This window comes from Sapajus apella, unplaced genomic scaffold (assembly GCF_009761245.1).
Source record: "Sapajus apella isolate SASKATOON/1434 unplaced genomic scaffold, GSC_monkey_1.0 scaffold31, whole genome shotgun sequence".
Taxonomy (NCBI): domain Eukaryota; kingdom Metazoa; phylum Chordata; class Mammalia; order Primates; family Cebidae; genus Sapajus; species Sapajus apella.
The window spans coordinates 16202611-16225010 of record NW_022436971.1 but is presented as its reverse complement, the minus strand read 5'-3'; the positions used below and the strand labels follow the sequence as shown (position 1 = coordinate 16225010).

General features: G+C 44.2%; 1 protein-coding gene across 5 annotated transcripts in view; it reads left to right on the top strand.

The window, feature by feature from the left end:
- ASAP2 (ArfGAP with SH3 domain, ankyrin repeat and PH domain 2) overlaps positions 1-22400 on the top strand; it is a 188903-nt gene that overhangs the window by 98500 nt on the left and 68003 nt on the right. For all 5 annotated transcript variants that reach the window (XM_032294173.1, XM_032294171.1, XM_032294172.1 and 2 more), the window contains exons 4-7: positions 8309-8383; positions 10061-10110; positions 12964-13093; positions 16595-16680. In XM_032294173.1, coding sequence (XP_032150064.1) covers positions 8309-8383; positions 10061-10110; positions 12964-13093; positions 16595-16680 — 341 coding nt within the window. The remainder of the gene's footprint in view (positions 1-8308; positions 8384-10060; positions 10111-12963; positions 13094-16594; positions 16681-22400) is intronic.

The following is a 22400-nucleotide window of genomic DNA, read 5'->3' as shown; positions in this document are numbered from 1 at the left end:
TAAGAATCCTGTAGCTTCAGGCTTCTAGATGGATCCCTTTGGGCAAGATCATTTGGCAAAGCAGAGTTACTCACTGCCTAAGTCAAAGAGAAGGCAGCACTCCAGCTACCGGGAGTGGAGCTGGATCAGCAGCTGTTGACCACTGGCCAGAGAACGGAGAGGGTGACCTGTGAACTGGGGGGTGGGGGAAAGTGGGAAGTGGCAGAGCTAGAGGCAAGGAGTTTTAAGATCCCCACCACCATTGCCACCACCAAAAAAAATATTAGGAAGGACATTGTGGAGAGATGGCTGTTTGGCTGGCTCTGTTCCCCTCTCTGTGCCTTCTGGTCTATCTTTGTTTGCTAATCAGCTGTGACATTAACATAAAGATTTTGTTCTTTATGTCTGATAGCCCTGTGTGCTGCCTGCCCCACTGACTGAATCATCTTATTTCTACTTGTGAGATCACAGACCTTTGACTACTTACTCACCTTGTCAGACATACCCAAGTGAACTTGGGGGGAAAAGCTAAGACAGGAAGGGAGCGGTGGGGAAAGGGAGGATTGTTACTTTAAAAGATTGCCTGGGCTGGGTGCGGTGGTTCTTGCCTGTAATCCCAGCACTTTGGGAGGCTGAGGTGGAAGGATGGCTTGAACCCAGAAGTTTGAGACCAGTGTCGGCAACATGGCGAGACCCCGTCTCTACAAAAAATAAAAATAAAAGAGTTAGCACACTGCACTCCAGCCTGGGTGACAGAAACCCTGTCGCAAAAAAAAAAAAAAAAAAAAAAATTGCCTGTTTGTTGGTCCAAAGTTAATAGCAGTGATTAAGATTAATAATTTGTGTTCAGGTTGCACTCGATATTTTAAAAAGCCATTTTACATGACGTATTTGTTAAAAGTGAGTCAGAACATAACAGAAAGCCCTGTGCTTTCTTGGTGCTAAGGAAAGTATCCGGTTGGGTTACCCAGGGATAATGTAATTCTTCCCATAGAGCATGAAAATGTCATTACTCAGAAATTGGGACTGGAGCTGCCCGAGCACAAGGGATGTGTAATGATCTTCTGGCAATGGTTTTCGTCTCTCTCGGCCAGAACTCGAGGATGGCGAACGCCCACCTGCAGGCCTGAGGCCACGGGACGCACAGAGGAAGCCCAGAGCGTGCTCGACCCTCAGGCTGCAGGACACACCTGTCGAGAAGAACATTGGGCTCCCATGCGCTTGTTCTCTGGCCCAGACTGAGACCAGAGTGGCCGTGTCCTGGGAGATTCTCCCTGAGCCGCAAGGCGTGTGCGCTGTGTGGGTTGCATATGCCGAGCTTGGAAAGGCAGAGGCAAGCAGGCTGATGTCCAGGAGTCTGGAAGCTTTGTTAGTGAAGCCATTGATGGGGATTCTATTTATATCTGTGAGATTTTCTTTAAAAAGGAAACACTTTTGTTGAGGCATATTTTACATACTATAAAAATCACCCATTTCAAGTGTACACATCAGTGATTTCCAGTAACTTTGCCAAGTGGTGCGACCATCACCTTAAATCCGTTTTTAGGACATTTTCTTCTCCCTTTAAGGGCCCTCATGTTCTTCTACAGTTAATCCCATCTTCTCCTCTGCTCCAGGCAACCACTGATCTACTTTTCTGTCTCTATTATAATAATTTATTTTCTGATTAGAAAAGTAATAGTTTCCTATTTTGGGTAATTTAAATAATTCCAAAGAGAAAAACTGTGAATGAAGCTACCCTCATTGACCTGGCCCCAGGCTTCTCTCTCTCCAGCTGCTGCCATCTGCAGTTTCCTCGACTGCCACGGCTGGCAGGGCCCACACCTGTGCTGTGACCACCCTCAACATCGTGCCTTTTGCCCTACCTACCCCTGCCCCCACCTCACAAGACAGAATGCCTCACCTTTTGAAGTTTCGTGTCACATCCGCTGCTTAACAGAGATTTACCTGGTATACAGGCTAGAAATAATGTCCTTTTCCTTGAAATTACTTGGTGTCTCATTCTTGGCTCTTGGAGTTTCCACTTGGTTGTTAACCTACCCCTGTTTACCAGTGGGGAGAGGCGTTCTGAGGACTGAGGTCATCTCTAGCTTGTTTTTGTTTTCTAACTAATTTGTACTCCCACAGCCCCCTCTCCTGCCATCACTCAGTCCACATATGCCTCCTTTACAGTGGTCATCAGAGCCTTACTTGGAGCCTGGCCAGCATGGCGAAACTCCGTCTGCTAATAACACAAAAATTAGCCGGAATGGTGGTGTGCCTGTAATCCCAGCTACTCAGGAGGCTGAGGCAGGGGAATCACTTGAACCTGGGAGGCGGATATTGCAGTGAGCCGAGATTATGCCACTGCACTCCAACCTGGGCAACAAAGGCAAGACTCTGTCTCAAAAAAAAAAAAGAAAGAAACTGCAATTGGTTGTTGAGTGTCCCATTGTCCACTAGGCTGTGGGCCTTGTCACCAGCATCCAGAGGTTACACTCACTGCTGAAATGAATGAAGAACGAAAGCAAGCTGACCAAGTGGGTCTGTGTGTCCATGGAGTGTTCACTCTTCTCTACTTGAATGTTTTGCTGTAGGTACCAAAGCTTAGTTGACCTCTTCTCATCCTAGTATCCATTACCAGCACCTAAGTTCTTATTGGAATTAAATAACGATAATCTCAAAATAGATGGATAAACCAAATTGTGAAGAGTTTTTTTCTCTGCTGCAGAGAAATCTTGTTTTTCCCCACTCACTAATGTGCACATTTATGCGTATACTCCTCCTTCATGAAAAACCTAAGATTCTCTTTAGAAATATGAATTTTAACTTGTGGGCACTTTAACCCTCTTCCCCCCAACCCACCTTAATCACTGGATGGTTCTGGTGCCTTTGACTCAGCCTCCTGCCCACCTGCCCCCCACCAGCAACTGTAACCCTCCCCTCTAGGCTGTTTTTGCTGCCTTTCTTACGTGTGCCTTGTTCTAGACGGCATGGCGTAGCTCCCAGCCACGTGTGGTTCAGGACCAAGTTGTCCTGAGCCAGTGACTGTGATCATGGTCTTGTGTGATCGTGTAGATGAGTGGGCAGCGACCATCTCAGGAGTTAGTAATTGGGACAGTTACCCTTCCTTCTTCCCAAGCCCAGGCCAGGTGGCCTGACTGCCTAAAACCGAAGTCACTGTTTTCTCACCTTTCATTCATGAGGAGCCATTGGAATCTGTACAGTGTAAAATATGCTACTATGCGGTATTCTTAGAGTTTTACATTCTTCGTGTGTATGTATGGAATTCTTCCTCTGAAAGGGTAGGCATCATATTTCATTTGCCTTTTGTTTTTTGTTTTATTCCCCCCCCCATTTATTTTATTGCATTTTAGGTTTTGGGGTACATGTGAAGAACATGCAAGATTGTTGCATAGGTACACACGTGGCAGTGTGATTTGCTGCCTTCCTCCCCATCACCTACATCTGGCATCTCTCCCCTTGTTATCTCTCCCTCTCCCCAGCTCCCCACCCCCCACCGTCCCTCCCCTGTTTCCCCCCAACTGACCCCAGTGTGTAGTGCTCCCCTCCCTGTGTCCATGTGTTCTCATTGTTCAATACCCGCCTATGAGTGAGAACATGTGGTGTTTGATCTTCTGCTCTTCTGTCAGTTTGCTGAGAATGATGTTTTCCAGGTTCATCCATGTCCCTACAAAGGACACGAACTCATCGTTTTTGATGACTGCATAATATTCCATGGTGTATATGTGCCACATTTTCGCTGTGCAGTCTATCATCGATGGGCATTTGGGTTGGTTCCAGGTCTTTGCTATTGTAAACAGTGCTGCAATGAACATTTGTGTGCACGTGTCCTTATAGTAGAACAATTTATAATCCTTTGGATATATACCCCCAGTAATGGGATTGCTGGGTCAAATGGAATTTCTATTTCTAGGTCCTTGAGGAATTGCCACAGTGTCTTCCACAATGGTTGAACTAATTTACACTCCCACCAACAGTGTAAAAGTGTTCCTCTTTCTGCACATCCTCTCCACCAGCATCTATTGTCTCCAGATTTTTTAATGATCGCCATTCTAACTGGTGTGAGATGGTATCTCAATGTTGTTTTGATTTGCATTTCTCTAATGACGAGTGATGATGAGCATTTTTTCATATGTTTGTTGGCCTCGTGTATGTCTTCTTTTGTAAAGTATCTGTTCATATCCTTTGCCCACTTTTGAATGGGCTTGTTTGTTTTTTTCTTGTTAATGTGTTTTAGTTCTTTGTAAATTCTGGATATCAGCCCTTTGTCAGATGGGTAAACTGCAAAAATTTTCTCACATTCTGTTGGTTGTTTTTTGAGATGGAGTCTCACTCTGTCGCCCAGGCTGGAGTGCAGTGGTGCTCTCTCGGCTTACTGCACCCTCTGCCTCCTGGGTTCAAGCGATTTTCTTGCCTCAGCCTCCCAAGTAGCTGGGATTACAGGCATGTACCACCTTGCCTGGCTCCTTTTTGTATTTTTAGTAGAGATGGGGTTTCACCATGTTGGCCAGGCTGGTCTCGAACTCCTGACCTCAGGTGATCTGCTTGCCTCGGCCTTCCAAAGTGCTGGGACTTACAGACATGAGCCACCACATCCGGTCTCCTTTGTAAATTTACCTGCTGTTGCTGTCTGCAAAATAGGTGCTCAATAAATACACTTGAATGAATGAATTCACTCATGTATTTGCTATGTTTGCTTTAAAGGTATTAATAAAACTAACATTTTATCTGAAGCCCCTGTAGATTCTGTCTTTCATATATTAGATGCTCAGAAAAATATTTAAGTATACTGATTTATTCCATCAATATTTTTCAAGCCTGTATTCTAGGCCAAGCCTCATGCTAAGAGCTCTGGGAAACATAAAATATAATAAAGGTGGATGCTACCCTTTAGAACTTAGGGTGTGAGATCACTAAGATGAATGCAGGGAAGAGCCTGCCAAGTTCCTTTAAAAATTTAGAAAAGGGGCCAGGTGCAGCGGCTCATGTTTGTAACCCCAACACTTTGGGAAGCTGAAGCGGGTGGATCACCTCGTGTTAGGAGTTTGAGTCCACCCTGGGCAAAATGGTGAAACCCTGTCTCTACTAAAAATACAAAAATTAGCCAGACATGGTGTCAGGTGCTTGTAATCCCAACAACTCAGGAGGCTGAGGCCAGAGAATCACTTGAACCCGGGAGGCGGAGACTGCAGTGAGCCGAGATCATGCTACTGCACTCCAGCCTGGGTGAGAAAGTGAGACTCCATCTCAAAAAAAAAAAAACTTTGAGGATTTGGGGGCGGGAGGTATCACATTCTGCTGAGGATGCTTAGTAGAGAAGGTGGCATTTGAGTAACTCCTGACGGATGGGAAGGCTTTGAACAGCAGGGATAGGGAAGATGTTTCAGTCGAATAGAACAAATTGAGCACATGCATAGAATCAGGGAAGGAGAGAGTTCAGTTTGGAGAAGTACCAGAGATGAAACATGGCAAATAAGCATGGAGGGTGTGAAATGCAGGAATAAGAAGTTTAGTCTTTATTAGGGACACAGCTCCGGACAAGCCTGCCAGAACTCTGAAGGAGGGATTAGGGGAGGCAGAGTAGGAGACGGTGGCAGGGGGCAGGGGAAGCCATAGCCTTACTCCTGAGAAGGAGCAGTGAGGCCCAGCCGAGGCAGTGGATGTGAGAATGACATGGAGGGAATGTTGGAGGATGGGCCTGCGTACGGGTTAGGATCTGGAATTCATTGAGAGATGTGCTCCACGGCTGGATGGCAACAGTGGGATAAGGGATGACTCTTGCGTGTTGAATGAGTGAGGAGGGTGGGAGGGAGGGCTTTGTAGGAAGGATGAGCATTGTAGGGAGCAGAGCTGGCTCCATACTCAGGTTCTTGGGGCCGCCTGCAAGTGTCCTTGCAAGGAGAGGGAAATGTGGACCTGGAGGTGGGGACTGTGATGGGACTTGCATGTCTCACTCACCTGTCTCACTGCCAGGGTCGGCAATGACAGTGGAAACCTAGGCGTGCTTGCTGTTGTAGGTTACTCATCAGCATGGCCTTCTCTTTGTCCCTGTTCCTTCCTGTCATCCCTAAGACCTTGCCTTAAACCACGCCTTTCAGCATCTAAAAATTTAATGCTTAAGGCTGAGCTTAGCAAGTTATAGTTGATGACATCATACCTTGGAGGAAGGCCAGGTATATGAGAAATGTTGAGTTATCTAGTCCTATGATAAAAATTCCCTAAAAAAGTTATTTCTGAAATGACACTCATGAGTTGATCATTTATTTGGCAGAATTGGCTGTTGATGCAGACATTATTACACAGCTTACCAGTGTTTTCCAAGTAAATTTCTGTTTCTAATGGGAAAATTTAGGCCAGGTGCGATGGCTCATGCCTGTAATCTCAGCATTTTGGGAGGCCGAGGTGGGCGGATTGCTTAAGTCCAGGAGTTCAAGGCTAGCCTGAGCAACACAGTGAAACCCTGTCTACAAAAAATACAAAAAAAATTAGGCGAGCATGGTGGCCAGTGCCAATAGTCCCATCTACTCAGGAGGCTAAGGTGGGAGGATCACTTGAGCTCAGGATGTTGAGGCTGAAGTGAGCCATGGTCATACCACTGCCCTCCAACCTGGGTGACACAGTGAGACCCTGTCTCAAAAAAAAAGGAAAAAAAAGTATGCTGAATAGTGTATAGAAATCGGATCTAATATTGCCTTAAAAATGGTGCCGTTTTATCTTCCTATTTAAGGTAATTATACTAAAAATAGAACTTTCCTTTGCTCGATGGTACAAATGAATACATAAGGTCCTCAAGTCCGTCCTCTTGTCCCTCTTGTTTTCTGGGACTGTAATCGAGGAGCGCAGAGTGTCACAGAAGCCACAGGGGACCAGCAGTGGGACTGGCCATTGGGTTGATTCAGGGAAGTCGTCCAAACCCAGGAAGTGCGAAAGTGGGTTTCGAGCTCATTTTCTACGTGAGGGAGGGAATCTTTTCAGGCTCTGGACTCTGAAGGCTATTCCTGACTGAAGCTTCACATCTTGAGTTGACTCGCATTTGAACTGCTGTCATGGAGACTTGCTTGCTCTGCGTGTGCCTGTTGGTTAGGAGGCTTTGATTTCACCCAGTTTAATCCATGTGGACAATATGTGTCCCCAGTCTCTTGCCTTCTTGGTTCTGGGAGAAGAATGGGGGCACCAAGGTTCTTGGCCTTCCTTTTCCCTTTTATCTCCTTTCCCTAGCAGCAGCCCCCAACACACACCCTTACTCCCACACTTTCAGTCACCCACACCGATCCCCCACAATCACACACTCACAATCATGCTATCCCCCTTACACAGTCACACCCTCACACACCGTCACATACTGTCACATACAGTCACACCCAGTCACTCACATCCACACTCTCACAACCACACTCACACCCTATGCAATCACATTCATATCCACACTCACCCTAACTCACACCCCCACCCACATTCATATCCGCACTCACAGTCACCCATACACAATCACTCATTCACACACCCACATCCTACAATCACACCCTCACACCCACACACACCCGTAGCACAATCACTCACATTCACACAGTCACATCCACACTCACCCCAACTCACATCCACACACGCACTCACACTCTCAAACACACACAATTACTCACATGCTCCTTCACACACCTACACAATCACTCATACCCACATTCACACACACCCTCATTCATATGCATTCACTCTTAAGCACACAGTCATACACACAAGCACACCTTACACACCCTCAGTCATACACACTTGTACACACTCATTGACACACACACCCCCTCCCCAACACACACACATTTATTTTCTCATTCACACTCAGCATTCACTCGTGTGCCTTTGCAGCAGACAGAAGACTCTGCCTTTGTTTCCCCTGCTCAGAGCTTGCCATGGGGCCTGGGGCCCAGAGCATCGACTCCCGCACAGCCCAGCTTATGGGTGGAGCTGTTATTGAGAGTTGGAAGTGAGGGTTTCCTTTTTTATTTCCAGGCTTTTGATGTAATTCTGTCATTGACTGTTTTGATACATTTTTTCTTCACTGTAATGATTATCTTTTTACAAACTTGATAGCATAACAATGTAAGATTGCTACTGTGAAAAATATACAGACCTAGACTTTTCATTAGTTCTGTATTCATTTGTAAGATTAAATTATTACAAAGAAAGTATGACTGAATGAGGCACAGTATGTGGACCAGCTGGGTTTTAGGTGGAGGTAAATCATGATCAAATGTTCTAACATCCTTGCTGTCCTTACTTTAGATTCATAAGGAACCTGAATAAGAATCTCCTTTTTGTTTTTGTTTTTTAGATTCAGAATATGAACAACATAATCTCCTTCCCTTTGGACAGTTTGCTGAAGGGGGACCTGAAAGGAGTGAAAGGGGTATGACATTGCCACTGTGACACTGGGGGCAGCTTTTGGACCATGTAGGGTCACAGTAACTTGGCCTGTGGGGCAGCGGCCACGTCAGTGCATTCTCATTGGGACGAAAGGATGGCTTTTTTATTTCCGCTTCCTCTGATTTGCCATCTTGGGATCACCTTTCAGCCAGAACGGTGGTGACTTTTGGCCTTTCTGGCCATCCTTTCGGTGCAACAGACTTGCTGTGAGGGGAGGAGACTGGGAAGGGAAAGAAGAAATTGCTATTTTGGACATGGTGAAGAGTTTCAGTCTCTCCAAGGAGCAGGAAAACCTGTGGGAGAAGTCAGGCTTTCTAGCTGGCATGCTGTCCGTTTACCACTGGGAAAGGGTCCAGGCAAGGGGGTATTTTCCTGCTGAGAAGGTTGCACTCATCAGGCATGAGCCTGCTTCATTTCTCTGTCCTTCAGAGGATGTTGGCTGTTTAAGATATGCCTAGCCAGTGTAAGCATGCAAGCCGGAAGCTGTTTCAGGGGCAGTGGACAGGGCTAGAGGGGCACTTGCTTATGAGCATGAAGGCTGGGAGCTGTTTCAGGGGGCAGCGGATAGGGCTACAGGGGCATTTACTGGGCAGCATGCTGCTTGTGCACGTTGCCAGCCCTGACAGATGTGTGCCACGAAAGGGACATGATTGTGGCTGCCTTCTCAGGAGACTCAAATTCTTTGGATCTGCACATGATTCCCGGGTCCCATCAGGGATGACTGGAAATCCAGTCTAACCCATCTCTGGGACCTCTACAGAGGCCTCTCAGGGTCTCCACAGAGTGTACCCAGAGAGAGCTGTTCAGACACATTCCCCATCGAGCCTTCAGAGGCTTGGAGAACAGGTCAGTGGAGTTAGCCCAACTCACGGGCGGGAAGGCACCCCAGGCAGAGGCAAGGTGAGAGCACGCACAGGGAGCAGGGCTCCGCGCTACATGCCAGGCTGCCAGGGCACAGGAGGAGCCAGTTCGTGCAGGGACTTGTATGCCCGATTGTGGCACTTGGGCCTTACCTGAGGCCATTGAAAAGCCAACAAGTAGTAAACAGCAACAACATCAAAAAGATTTCTGTCTCCCTGAAGAACCCTTTTGAAGGGAGTGTAAATAGGTAGGGACCATTCGATAGAATTTCCAGTAGTTTTTTGAGGCAGGCCTTACCAGAGTGTATGAAGTCCTGAATTGCAGATGGAAGACCAGTAGGAGACCCCAGGAGGATGTGTGGGACCTTTCTATTTCTGTCGTCAGGTTTAAAACAGCGTTAGATGTGTTGAGATTCATCTATCAATTAGAGTTCCTTTCTTTTAGAGAGACATCCTGAAATATTTGCAGTTTAAATGTTGTCTTTCAGGGTTTACTTTCAGATTAAGCCCAGGGCAGGGAGTAGGGCACAGGTGACACAGGTGGCCTGGGAGTGTCATAACTGGTTGGCAGCACCTTTTGTGTGCATTTAGTATATTACATGATATTTTAAAAAGAGAAAGAAAAGCAATGCCACCACTAGTCTACTTAAAAGCAGGGTTTTATATTTTTCATGAGATTACATAACGTCATTTATTGCAGAAATTAATGCTCCTTTCAGGGCCAGTACAGGGATAAGTAAGTTTATCTTGCATAGAAGTGAATGATTAGTCTTGCCTAAGTTATTCCTCTTTGTTTGCAGGATCTGAAAAAGCCTTTTGATAAAGCTTGGAAGGACTATGAAACAAAAATGTGAGTGTTCTCATTTTTTAAATTACATATAGGTAATTTGAGATTTCAAATTTAAACCAAGCTTTTATTGCTTAAAGGGATTGTCTAACTAAACCTTAATCCAGAAAAGAATTTTTATCAATCCTGTTGCTGTGGTTTGTTTTGATGACAGATGTGTTTGGTGGCACTGTCTTCTTTTAATCTGTCTTCCCCTGTTCCTTTTTCTATGATGTCATAGTGGTTATAGGATGTTATTTTCAGGAAAGTTCACTGAGGGAAGTTGAGACCAATTTCTCTCAGGAGGTATTTCTTTCTGTTTTTGTTTTTAAACACTTTGTCCGTTTCATTACCATTTTTGATAGCAAGGCAGTTTTCAAACTTCATCTTCCTACTTAGCTTTGTATCTGTGTTTCTCTGAAATACCAGTTCTCTTGGTTTTAGAAAGAGAGTTCAATACCCATCTCCTTCAGATTCATCTGCCAAAAAAGAACCTGAAGAATGGGGAGTTGATTCTGATGTGAACTATGGTTTCTACAAGAAATAGAGCTGGTTGCCTGACCTGAAGTCAACCAATAGACCAGACTCTGTTAGTTGACTTCAGGCAGTTGTAACTTTCCCAATCACAGTTTCTCATCCCTAGAATAGAGAGAGTGGAGCTACAGGAAATTGATCAAGCAAGTAATTACAGGGGAAATAATGGCTTTAATTATTTTAAATATTGGAAAGATATGAAATATGGTAATGTTTAGTTTGTAATCTCTGTGCCTTGGGTAATATTGAGTTTTCTGATTGGAAATAGAAACTTTCATATGAAGCTATCTGGTAAAGTAAAAGGTATTAAGAGGAAGTCATTTTGAATCTAAGTACAAACATTTCATTAAGTTGTTTGGTTTAAAAAAAAAACAAAACAAAAAACTAGCCCTGGATATCTTTTCAGTGGTGAAGAATCACAAAGCCCAAACCAGTGAGCACCACACCTTTGGTACTTCTTCTGTCCTTGGCAATCTTACATTTCCATACCTGAGGTTCTTACATTTCCATACCTGAGTTCTGGAGTTTCATTGATGGTGTACATTCATTCCGAAGCACAGGCAGAGTGTTGACTAGAGAACCCTGCAGGTCCGTTCAGCCCAGGGAGGCCCCCAACCCGGGATCCCTTGTCCATCAGCATCCTTTATCCATGTGCCAGTTGGGTGAAATAAATGGGAAGGAACCAGCAGATTCCTGCTTTGCAGAGGGAAAACCAAGAGTCAGTGGTTTCTGCTGGTCAGCCAGTAAGAGTAATTGAGCCAGGCCAGGAAGCAGGTTTCCAACTTCCCTCAGCTGCACTTGCTGCCCCTCACCGTGGCTGATAGGAAATGGTCCTGTGCGTGACTAGACCAAGGGCAGAAAGGGCTTTCTGAAGAAGAGTACCTGAGAGAGTCATCTGGTTCTGGAAAGAAGAGGTTTGGAAGGAGGATAATATCAAATTCTGTAAAACTGAGACACACATGGGTAGGATGGGGACAGAATTCCTCACAAAACCCTAGAATTTAGGAGGAGGGATCAGCACCCTTTAAACTTCAAGTAATTGTAGGATAATTAAAGGAAGTAATTCTTTACTATTAATGTGGGAGAATCATTTCTCTCAAGAGGTTTTGTGGTATTTAACAATAATAATAGGTTTTAGATATCTTTAAAATTCCTGGGCAGTAGTCCCATACCTGATTATTAAGAGAAATGACCAGTGTCTAGGCTGTGTCTTGCCTGTGAAGAGGTATGAGGGACACCTTGGGGTTGTATAATTCTAGTCCCAGGGCCCCTCCAATTATACTCCCTCCCAGATGCATAAACTCATTAAACAACATCATCCCTCCCAGAGGGTCTCCTGTGTGTTTATTTTTCACTCATATGTTCCTTCAGATCATTGAGAACCTACTGTGTGTCCTGTGTGCACTGTGCAGGACACACGGAGAAATTACATTTCTTGTCTCTTCCAAAACACTCTAGTCCTCCTCGCCCTAATGATGGGGAGCCCTCTGGAACCCCAGGGAGGTCTCTGGAAACCTGAGTAGCCCATTTCATCACTGAACACCTTTGAAAGAACATGCGCCCTTGGGTCTTGTAGTGTCTACTTTGAGGCTCTACAGAAAGCTCTTCCTCCCTTGTCTTCATGGCAGCTCTATCTGTTTTTTGAGTGCTTTCTATTGGTTTTTAATCTAGTCTCCTTTTCTCCAGAATAACCATTCACACTATTTCAAGCCCATCTTAGCAGACATGATTTTGTGGCTCCTTTTTACCCTGGTGGCTCTTCTTTGGATGTGCAGGTGGGTTAGTTTTTACCTTGAACTGCACACTGGACATTTAGGAATACAGGTCAGGCATGAGATGACGGTGCAAAGGATAATTAAGCCGACAGCATAGAAAGGTGGTGGTCATCTACAGTGATGAGCAGTGATATAGGTCAAGGCAGAGAACTGGCGTGGCTTCACTGAGTGAGGAAGTGACGACAGAGGCTAGAGAGGAAAGTCCAGGAAGAGAAACGGTGGGGAGTGAAGTCAGGCGGTGCCCTTGGGCTACTAGATGGCAGGCAGGCTCCGAATGCTGACCCTGAAGGAACCCTCCAAGCCCTATGCAGACCTTCAACCTCCTCTGACCCATACCTGACTTAAAGCAGGTGCTTAGGAAGTACTTGTTGAGTAAGTCGTGGGAAGCCCCAGCTTGACATCTTCATGAGGACATCCATTTTCCTTTTGAGGGACTTGACAGGCTGTCTGTGCTGAAACGTGTGGTGAGCATTGGTCTCAGCAGGATGGGTACTGGGGTGGCTTCAAGGCTGTCCCTTTGATTTCCGTGCCAGGAGGCATCTTGATTTATCTTTGCTTTCACACATAGAACCAAGATAGAAAAAGAGAAAAAGGAACATGCCAAGCTTCATGGGATGATTCGGACTGAAATAAGCGGGGCGGAAATTGCTGAAGAGATGGAAAAGGAGAGGCGCTTCTTCCAGCTACAGATGTGTGAGGTAAGGCACTGGCAAAGGTGGTCCTGCAGCCCAGGCTGGGCGGGCTCTGCCTTCACCTGTGGGAGCGTCTCACTGATAGCAGCGGCTTCAGCGGAAACGCCACATGCATTCTTGGGCTCCTTTTGCCCCTGTGTTGATATTTCTTTTACTAGGAAAGTCTTAGTCTCCTTTGGATGTACTCTAAATTAATCCACTCATGAGGGTGAAACCCTCACGACCCAGTCACCTCCCAAACGTTCTACCTCTCAATACTACTGCATTGGGACCAAGTTGCCATCACATGAACTTTAGGGGACACATTCAAACCTTATCACCACTCCAGCTCTTTTGGTTACTGTTTTCACCCTTTTACATTCAACCTGTGTACATCTTTGAATCCGAAGTGTGTCTCTTGTAGATTTTATATATATAGCTGGACCACGTTTTTCTTATCAGTTTGACGATCTCTGCCTTTCCACTGGATTGTTTAATACATTAACATTGAATGTTACTATTGATACAATTGGATTTACTTGTGTTCTTTTACTTTCTTTTTTGTGTCTGGTTTCTTTTGCTCCTTTATCCTTTACTGTTGTGTTTTTCATTGAGCAAATGTTAAAAGATACTCACTTGATGAAAAACAAGTAAATATTTTAAAATACTCACTTGATGAAACTAATTCTCGAGATAAAGCCTTTAACTAAAAGGGTTCCTGTAGACAGGAGGATGGATGTTTTTATGCACATTTTTTTTGTAAACACATACCATGTATAGTATAATAGGTTGCATTCTCAAAAGAAAAATACATCTCATGTCTAATCCCACCTTCCTGGCCTGCCTCATAGAGTGGCAGAGAAATCTGGGAGACAGCATGAGACAGGGACTAGGAAACTACTGCGTGTTATACAAACACAAAGTATTGTCTGTCTGTCTCTGTCTCTCTCTCTCTCTCTCTGTGTGTGTCTCTCTGTCTTTCTTTCCTTTCCCTTGTCTTTCTCTCTCTCTCTTTCTTTCCTTTCTTTCATCCACCTCCTTCTGTACGGGTTTTGTGTCTTGTTAAGAACTGTAGTAGAGTTTTACAAATAATCAGGGTGAAATTAAGTAATAGTGTTTTACAAAGAATGAATTTGGAAAGGGTATTTGTATGTGTTCAGCTCTTTTTGGTTAGTAAGGTTGAAATCTATTTACCTAAACACTTTAAGACTACTTAAAATGCTTACTGAATTTTGAAATTCAAGTAGCATGTTAAGGTCATAGCCATGACTTGAGGAGTGACTGGGTCCCCACTTGGCTCTGTCATTGCTTCCTGTAGTACGCACCTTACACTGGTTACTCCTTCTCTTCTGTGTCCAGGTGAATTGATCCTGTGAACTGATTAAATCATTTATTTTAATGGAAATACACTGTGTAGATGATACCTCTAAGTCATAGACTTGAGCCATCTTTTGAGCAATCCTCAGGTAGTGCTGGGTCCCTGGCTCTGCAGAGCTGTCACTTGGAGGGGTCAGGCACTGATGTTTCACATGTGAGTGAGAGATGGGCTGTATGCATGCATAAAGGTGGAGGTGGGCTTATCTACCAGTGAACTCACAGTTTACACAGGAGAAAACAATCTGATGAAAAATATAGACGTTAACCAGATAGTCATGGGCTGTGAAGGCCTTGCCATAGATAAGAAAGAGCATTTGAAAAGCAGTTCCATGAGAACCCAACTCTGAAGGAAATTAGATTGCCTCCATTAAAATCATGTTAAAAAGCCAAGCATGGTGGCTCATACCTGTAATCCCAGCACTTTGGGAGGCTGAGGTGGGAGGATTGATTGCTTGAGTCCAGGAGTTTAAGACCAGCCTGGGCAACGTGGTAAGACCCTGTCTCTACCAAAAAACAAACAAAAAACCACAAAACCCAAAAAACAAAAACACATGACTTTAAAATTATTCGACTGTTTCCTCAAACTGAAGTTCTCAAGCTTTAAGTGCTTACTGTTGTTTGGGTGTTTACAATTTTAGTTGCCCAGGATCTAATCTAGAAGAGTAGCTTTCTGGCTTTTATTTTAAAGCTGTGGAGCCTTTTCTTCAAAATTAATAAAGAAATTCAGTATGTCAAATAGCTAATACAGACCCTCTGTGAGTGGAGAAGGTGTGAGAGATCCTCTGTTACTGATTGTAAAAATAGTATATACTTTTTAAGAAAATTGGTTAATATAAGAAAATATATATAAAAGGAATTTTAAAATGCCCCCTAATTTTTTTTGACTTACCCAAAGATGAGCACTTCGACATTTAACTAAACATCTTTTATATGTCCCTATGTATACATTAAAAAAAAATATATATATATATATATATAAGTAGGTCTTTCTCTGCTGATGCTTTATAACCTGATTATTTTCACTCTCTAGTATGTTGAAGTCCATGTCAGAAAAACGTAGGTTTTATTGGCTTAGTGGCTGGACAATATTTTCTGTATGGATGCACCATATGTTAATTTCCACTCATTAAATTTGGGCTGTTGCCATTGTTTACTTTTATAATCAAGATAGCAGTGTATCTTCTTTTCTGCTCATGTTTTTTAAACTTTTATGGTTATCTTCTTAAAATAAATTCCTGGGAGTAGAATTTCTAGGTCAAAATGTACATATGTTTAAAAATTTGATACATTGCCAAATATTTAATAAATATCAAAAAGAAAGAGGGACAGGAGGACCTATAGGTAGTTGTTATAGGCAGAAGGACAATTTGTAGCTTAAAGTTTCACAGCAGCTTTCCACCTCTTTCTTGGGCTGCAGAGAGACCTCAGTGAGCATCTGAATTGGGTATCCCTACCCCAGCCCCGCCCATCCTTTACAGCTGAGAGCCCGTGCACAAATCAGCAGCTTTTCCAGGGGGCATTCCATCTCAGAGATCATCTCCTGATAGCGGAGGGGATGGGGACTCATGAAGCCCTTCTATTTCCTGACACTGGTATTATAGCTCCCTGAGGCTTTCCGATATCTTTGTGGTCACTAATGAATTCTCCAAGTTAAAAATGGCTTTAATTCATTTCAATTAAACTTTGTGTTTTCCTAACAATCACATTATTTTAAGTGTAAAAGAAATGTCTCAGGACCAAAGACACGATGCCAAGCATCTCAGCTATAAAACGTTAGCAGTTAGTGTTCTTAAAGAAAGGGACTTTGGGCAGAAACATGTTCCAGATGGCTGGAAATCCCATTTATTTGAACCATCCACATTCTTCTATGCAGCTAGAGTGAAGATTTCTCCTAGCAGGCTAAGATAAACTGTCTTATTACTAGGAGTTTTTGGCACTTAAATATTTAATTATTTGACCATCAGATAATTCATATGGCTCCAAACTAAAAGAAACAGTTATGGAATCTAGGAGATACTAAGCGTCGATCGTAAGCTCTACCCATTGCAAAAGATGTCAAAGAAGTAGAAGAGATCATCTCAGTCCTCAGAAGCTCCTTTTAAACTCACATTCTGCTTATTTCTGTGACATTTCCTTTTCATTTTTCAACAGTATCTGCTGAAGGTCAATGAAATCAAGATTAAAAAGGGAGTGGATTTACTTCAGAATCTGATCAAATATTTTCATGCCCAATGCAAGTAAGTTCTTCGTTATGATGTTATCTTAAATGTTTCTTTATGTTTGGCAACTTCTGGTAGATCTATAGGTAGCTTATAGGGAATAAACACTCACGTAGATGTCTGTAGTAAAGAGAATGAGGCGCTGACACATGTGACAACACTGGGGAACCTTGAGAACATGTTTAGTGAAGGAAGCCAGACACAAGAGGCCAGGTACTGTATGATTCCATGTCTTTGGAAGGTCAGGAATAGGTGCGTGCACAGAAAGCAGATGAATGATTGCCACAGCTTGGAGGAAAAAGGGAATGGGAAATGACTGCTAATGGGTATAGAGTTTCTTTGCGGGATATTGAAAATATTCTGGAAGTGAGTGCTAATGATTGCGCACCTTTGCGAATTTACTAAAAGTCACTTTAAAAAGATGATTTTTATGGTTTGGGGATTATATCTTAATTAAAAATAAAAGTTTATATACAATATAGAAAATCAACAGTAATTGCCACCAGAGAGTACGTGGAACACAATGGGTACTCGGCTGTTTCTTGAGTGAGCTGCAGGCCTCTTTGAGTAGACGTGAATCTGATATCTAAAGTATGAGTAGGAGCCAGCACATAAGGAGTAGGGGAAGAACATTCCAAGCAGGGTCTACGTCTTAAGGCAGGAAAAAAGGCCAAGGTGATGTAAGCTCGGTGAAAAGGAGAAACTGCATAGAAAAGCCTTAGAGATGTGGACGGCCCCAGACGTCTTTCAAAAGGTTTTAGATTTGATCCCAAATGTGTTGGGAAGCTCTTGAAGAGACTGAAGCGGAGGATCGTTTGTATGCACTCCTGTGGTGTGCCAGGCACTGATGTAGTAAGGAGGAAACAAACTTCTTTCCCTTACCACCCTGGGGTCTCATGGAGGAGGCACGTAGGAAACATAGGAGCCAATATTTAACTGAGTTTATGAAAAGGCAAAATAGTGATGAGGAGAGAGACAGTGGTGTTGGTTAGAAGTGGCCTCTGGAAGCTTCTCAACTATAACAAGTTTACTCTGTGTATTGTGGAGAAGGAACCAGATGGGACAAGGGTGGATATGGGCAATTGCTTCGGTACACAGTTCCTGTCCCTGTGCAGCCCAGAGAGGACGATGGCCCAGCTGGACTCGTGACAGCAGGACTGGAAGGTGTGGACTGACGAGAAATCTTTTCCTTGTGGAATTGCCACACCTGGCTGCTTACCTTCCCAGAGCAGGCTGTGTCGCCGGTGGCCTACCTTTGTACACAATTGTTTCTTTTCCTAGAAGGCCTCTTTCCTCTGTGCCCTCCCTGTCTTCTGTTCCTCTTAGAACCCAGCTCATGGATCATTCCTGCTTTGCAATGCTTCTTCCCTTTGGAATTCCTTTTCTTCCTCCTGTGTCACCACCACCTCCTCTGCTTGTCTCCATGATGACATCTTCTTGTGTCTCTGTGCCACTGAACTATACACTCTTAAGGAAGGGGCCGTGTCATTGTTTTATATCTGCGGTGTGGCACATTCACCTGGCACATACTTGCAGCAGGGAATTGCACTGTGGAATTGAACTGAGCTCCGCTTTGGATTTCTTATTACAGCTTCGATGATGCTGCATTTCTAAAGCACTTGAGGTCGGGCAGCAAAGGAGGATGTGCGGAGTGGTTCATCCAAAGTTAAAAGAGAGCTCCGGCCATTAAAAAAAAAAAAGTGAAATAATGTGTTTTGCAGCAACAGAGTTAGAACTGGAGGTGATTATCTTAAGTGCATCATGCCAGCCATAGAAAGACAAATATCACATGTTCTCACTCCTAAGTGGATGCTGAAAAAGGCATACCCATGGATACAGACTGGAGTGACAACAGATTCTCAGGAGGGTGAGGGGAGTGGGGAGGGTGAGAAATTATTAATACTTAATAGGTACAAGTATGTTATTCTGGTGACGGATACCCCAAAAGCCCTAATTTGACCACCAGGCCTGTGACAAAACTACACTTGTACCCCATGAATTTATATTAAAAAATTTTAAAAGAGAGCTCCAAGCTTAGAAAAACATCCTTAGAAGGTGGAAAAGACCTTGAAATTGTTCAATTTTCAAGATGAATTATTTTATGGAGACTCAAAATTCTAACTCTGTGATGAGCATGCAGATTACTTCTTCAGTTCTCATGTCAGGCAATTTAGGAAGTGGGTCGCTTCCTTGCTGATATTTTATTTTTAAGAAGAAGTTATTCTGGGATTTCCTCTCCCCCCACCCACCGCCCTTTATTTTGCCCAAACCAATCAGTTGGGTAGCAACAGACCACTTGTGGAAAAGTGAAGTAGATGGCCTTTTATGGACATGAGCTCAGTAACCTTTAAAAATACGAATCTTCCATTACTTCGTTTTTGGATATGAGAGAGAGTGTGTAGGCTGCCTGCTCTTCAAATCAGTCAAGCAGCTTTGACTCTCTTGATTCACATTCCGGAAGATACAGCGTAGAACCCAAGCCACTCAGCTACAGGATGAGAGGAGCTCGCAACCGAGTGTGTTTCCACGTGTGGGAGTGCCTCATTCCCCCATCGCACACGCCCAGTCTCCGTTTCTCGCCCCCAAAGCTGTGCCTGGTGGGTGCTGTGCCCTGCTGGGCAGACGTGAGCCTCTGCACACTGCTGTGCTCCCCCAGGGAGAAGAGGCCACTATGTAAACGAGATTCCAGGGCTCAGGTTTGGCTGTTGACCCGCGGAACTATTCAGATATGCGTTATTTTGATTTTTCTTCATTTTTCTTTTCACTTTAAGTGTTCTTAAAGAATACTTCATGTTCTTTGATTTTTATTTCAGTTAAGGAAGGAAGTTTCATCTCAAGATATTCCTGGAATATCTTGAAAATTTGTCTTATTTGCCTTTGCTGCTGAACATTGAAAATCCTGTACTTGAGTGGAATCCAGAGGTAGGGCATTATAACATCATAAAACAAAGACAGCCGTGGTTTGGCTGGGTGTGCTGGCTCATGCCTGTAATCCCGCCACTTTGGGAGGCCGAGGCAGGCGGATACCTGAGGTCAGGAGTTCAAGACCAGTCTGACCAACATGGTGAAACCTCTTCTCTACTAAAAATACAAAAATTGGCCGGATGTGGTGGTGCACGCCCGTAGTCCCAGCTACATTGGGAGACTGAGACTGGAGAATTGCTTGAACCCAGGAGGTGGAGGTTTGCAATGAGTCGAGATCGTGCCACTGCACACAAGACTGTGTCTCCAAAGTAAAAAATAATAATAAAAAAAAAAGACATCCATGTTTTGGAAGGTGGTGATGAGTGTTGCGTTGTCTTGTTCTTTGAGCCAATACCTGCTGGAAACCACTGTGACCAGTGTTGCTCAGTGAAGTTGGGGTGCGTGGCTGAGATGAGGCTCAGCCCCAGATGCTGCAGAAGCTCGTAGAGGAGGGAGGCGCAGGTGTTACAGGCAGACCCCGTTGGCAGACACTGCATTGGGCTGTGGTGGTGTGAAGGCTATGGGAGGGACCCCAGCACTGTGCACAAGCCCAGAGAAGGAAGGGGCTGCTCTGCTTGGGTGGGCTTGATGATTACCTGCAAGTGGGCATATTTTAAAGGCTAGAAATGCGCCCTTTCTAGCCTGGTGAGGCAAGTTAGAAAATGTTTAATAGACCACAAAATTTGGTTGGGTAATGTTGATGGTAAAAGTTCTGTGAAGCTTGGAAAAGTGTTAACGGGCTCAACTTAAGAAAATTTGCTGGGACCATGTACTTAGGACTGTCACAGTGACAGCAGCCAGTGGAGAGGGAATAGTGCCCCTTTTCTTGAAGCTTCCCCTGACGCCAGGGCTGATTGCACTTTGAATGGGTGTCTGGGTGCCAAGGCATGCCTCAATCAGGGTACAGGAAGGTCAGTGCTTTGAAGAATCAAAGGAGTCTTTCCAGGTAGGTGGATAGTGAAGATTGGCTGGGCTATTACAAAGATGAAATAGAAATAGAAATCAAAATTCATATTGTTATTCCAAGTACATCAGTCAATGTCATGCTGGAAACAGTGTTGTGACAAGAAACAAGTCTCTGAGCACTTGATCCACTACAGGGCTCATGCTCACGCTCATGCTTGTGTGTGCTTTCTCTTGTGCACACATGCTCTCCCTCTCTCTCTGTCTCTCTCTGTCTCTCTCTCTCTCTCTGTCTCTCTCTGTCTGTCTCTCTCTCTCTCTCTCTCTCTCTCTCTCTCTCTGTGTGTCTCTCTCTTGCGCTCTCTCTGTCTCTCTCATGCGCTCTCTCCCCGTCTCCCCCTCTGCCTCTTCCCCTCTCTCTGTCTTTCCATGGGGAGAGTCGCCAGGTCACAAAAGTTCTTGGAGCTGTACACCTGCTCCCTCTCCCTGGGGTGGTTTTCCGTTTATCACCTGTAATATTTTTTTTACTCCTTATCTTAGATCTTAAAGATCTTGTTCCTCCTATTTCACAAGAATATGAAGTGATTAAGAAAATAGTTACTAAAGTAAAACATGTAAACAAAATATAAGACTCAGAAGAGTTCAGAAACATATTCTGTATTCAGAAAAAAACCAGTATACAGGAACAAACATATAAAGAATTGTGTGTCTATCTAAAGATGAATGAGAACATTCCAGCCGCCTGACCTCTGTGACTCCTAATAAACGCTGTTCAGGGTTCATGCCCCACAGCCTTTGTCCCTCTCCTTCCTCCTTGGAGTTGCTGCATTAAGTGCCACACTGCAGTGTTTCACAGCACCTTCTGTGTGTGACACACTTGATCTGGGAAATGCCCACAGAGCTACCGCTGAGTTTAAAAGAAGTAAACATCACCTCACATGACACATGTGAAACCCAGATCACTTTTTAGATAGTCTCCTTGGTATCCAATAAACTGGCTAAAGTTGGTGACAGTCCATCCTGCATTAACTCATTTATTCATTCAGTAAATGGCCTGTGCTTGAAATACGCCAAACTTTGTGGGTTCTTTGTACCACCTAGAACTTCAGATCTAATGAGTGAATTCTGTTTTAAACAATCACACTAAAGAATACATAATTGCAGTTGCAGCAAGTGTTTTGAAGCAAAATGCTCTGAAAGAGTATAACAAGGCCTCTTATAGGGGATTGTCTTGTAGGGGATTAAGGAAGGCCTTGCCAACCAGGGGATGTTTAACCTGAAACTTGAAGAATGAGTGGGAATCAGCCAGGTGAAGCCAATACACCTTAAGAGAAGCCTTTAGAGAGAAGAAATGGAATGCAGAGGGCCTGGGGCAGGAGAACTTGGTGGTCATGGAGGGAGCGAGAAAAAGCCGATGTGTCTGGAACCGAGTGAATGAAGTGAAGTGGGTGGAACGGTGTGGGTTGAGGCTGGAGCTGCAGGCCCTGGCCATATCACATGGGCCCTGGAGGCCTCATTACAGGTTAGCACTTTTCTCCTTAGTTCCTGGAAATGTCCTTTCTTCATTCCTCTCAAAAGAATTACACACAGCACCCTCCAGAGGCAGCACTGAACGCCAGCCCATGGCTGCAGTAGAAAAACGACCAGCTTCTGTTGTATTTCTTGACTCACTTGTTATAGGTGACCTAATGGCATTGAGTTCTCAGCCTTAACAAAAATGCTCTTGATATTTTATCTCAAGTTCTCTATACACGATTTCCCACCCCACAGATACAGAGTGTGGCCACCAAAGCTGCTTGGTTCTTTTCTACATTCTCTCTCTCTCTCTCTCTCTCTCTCTCTCTCTCTCTCTCTCTCTCTCCCCCCCCCCC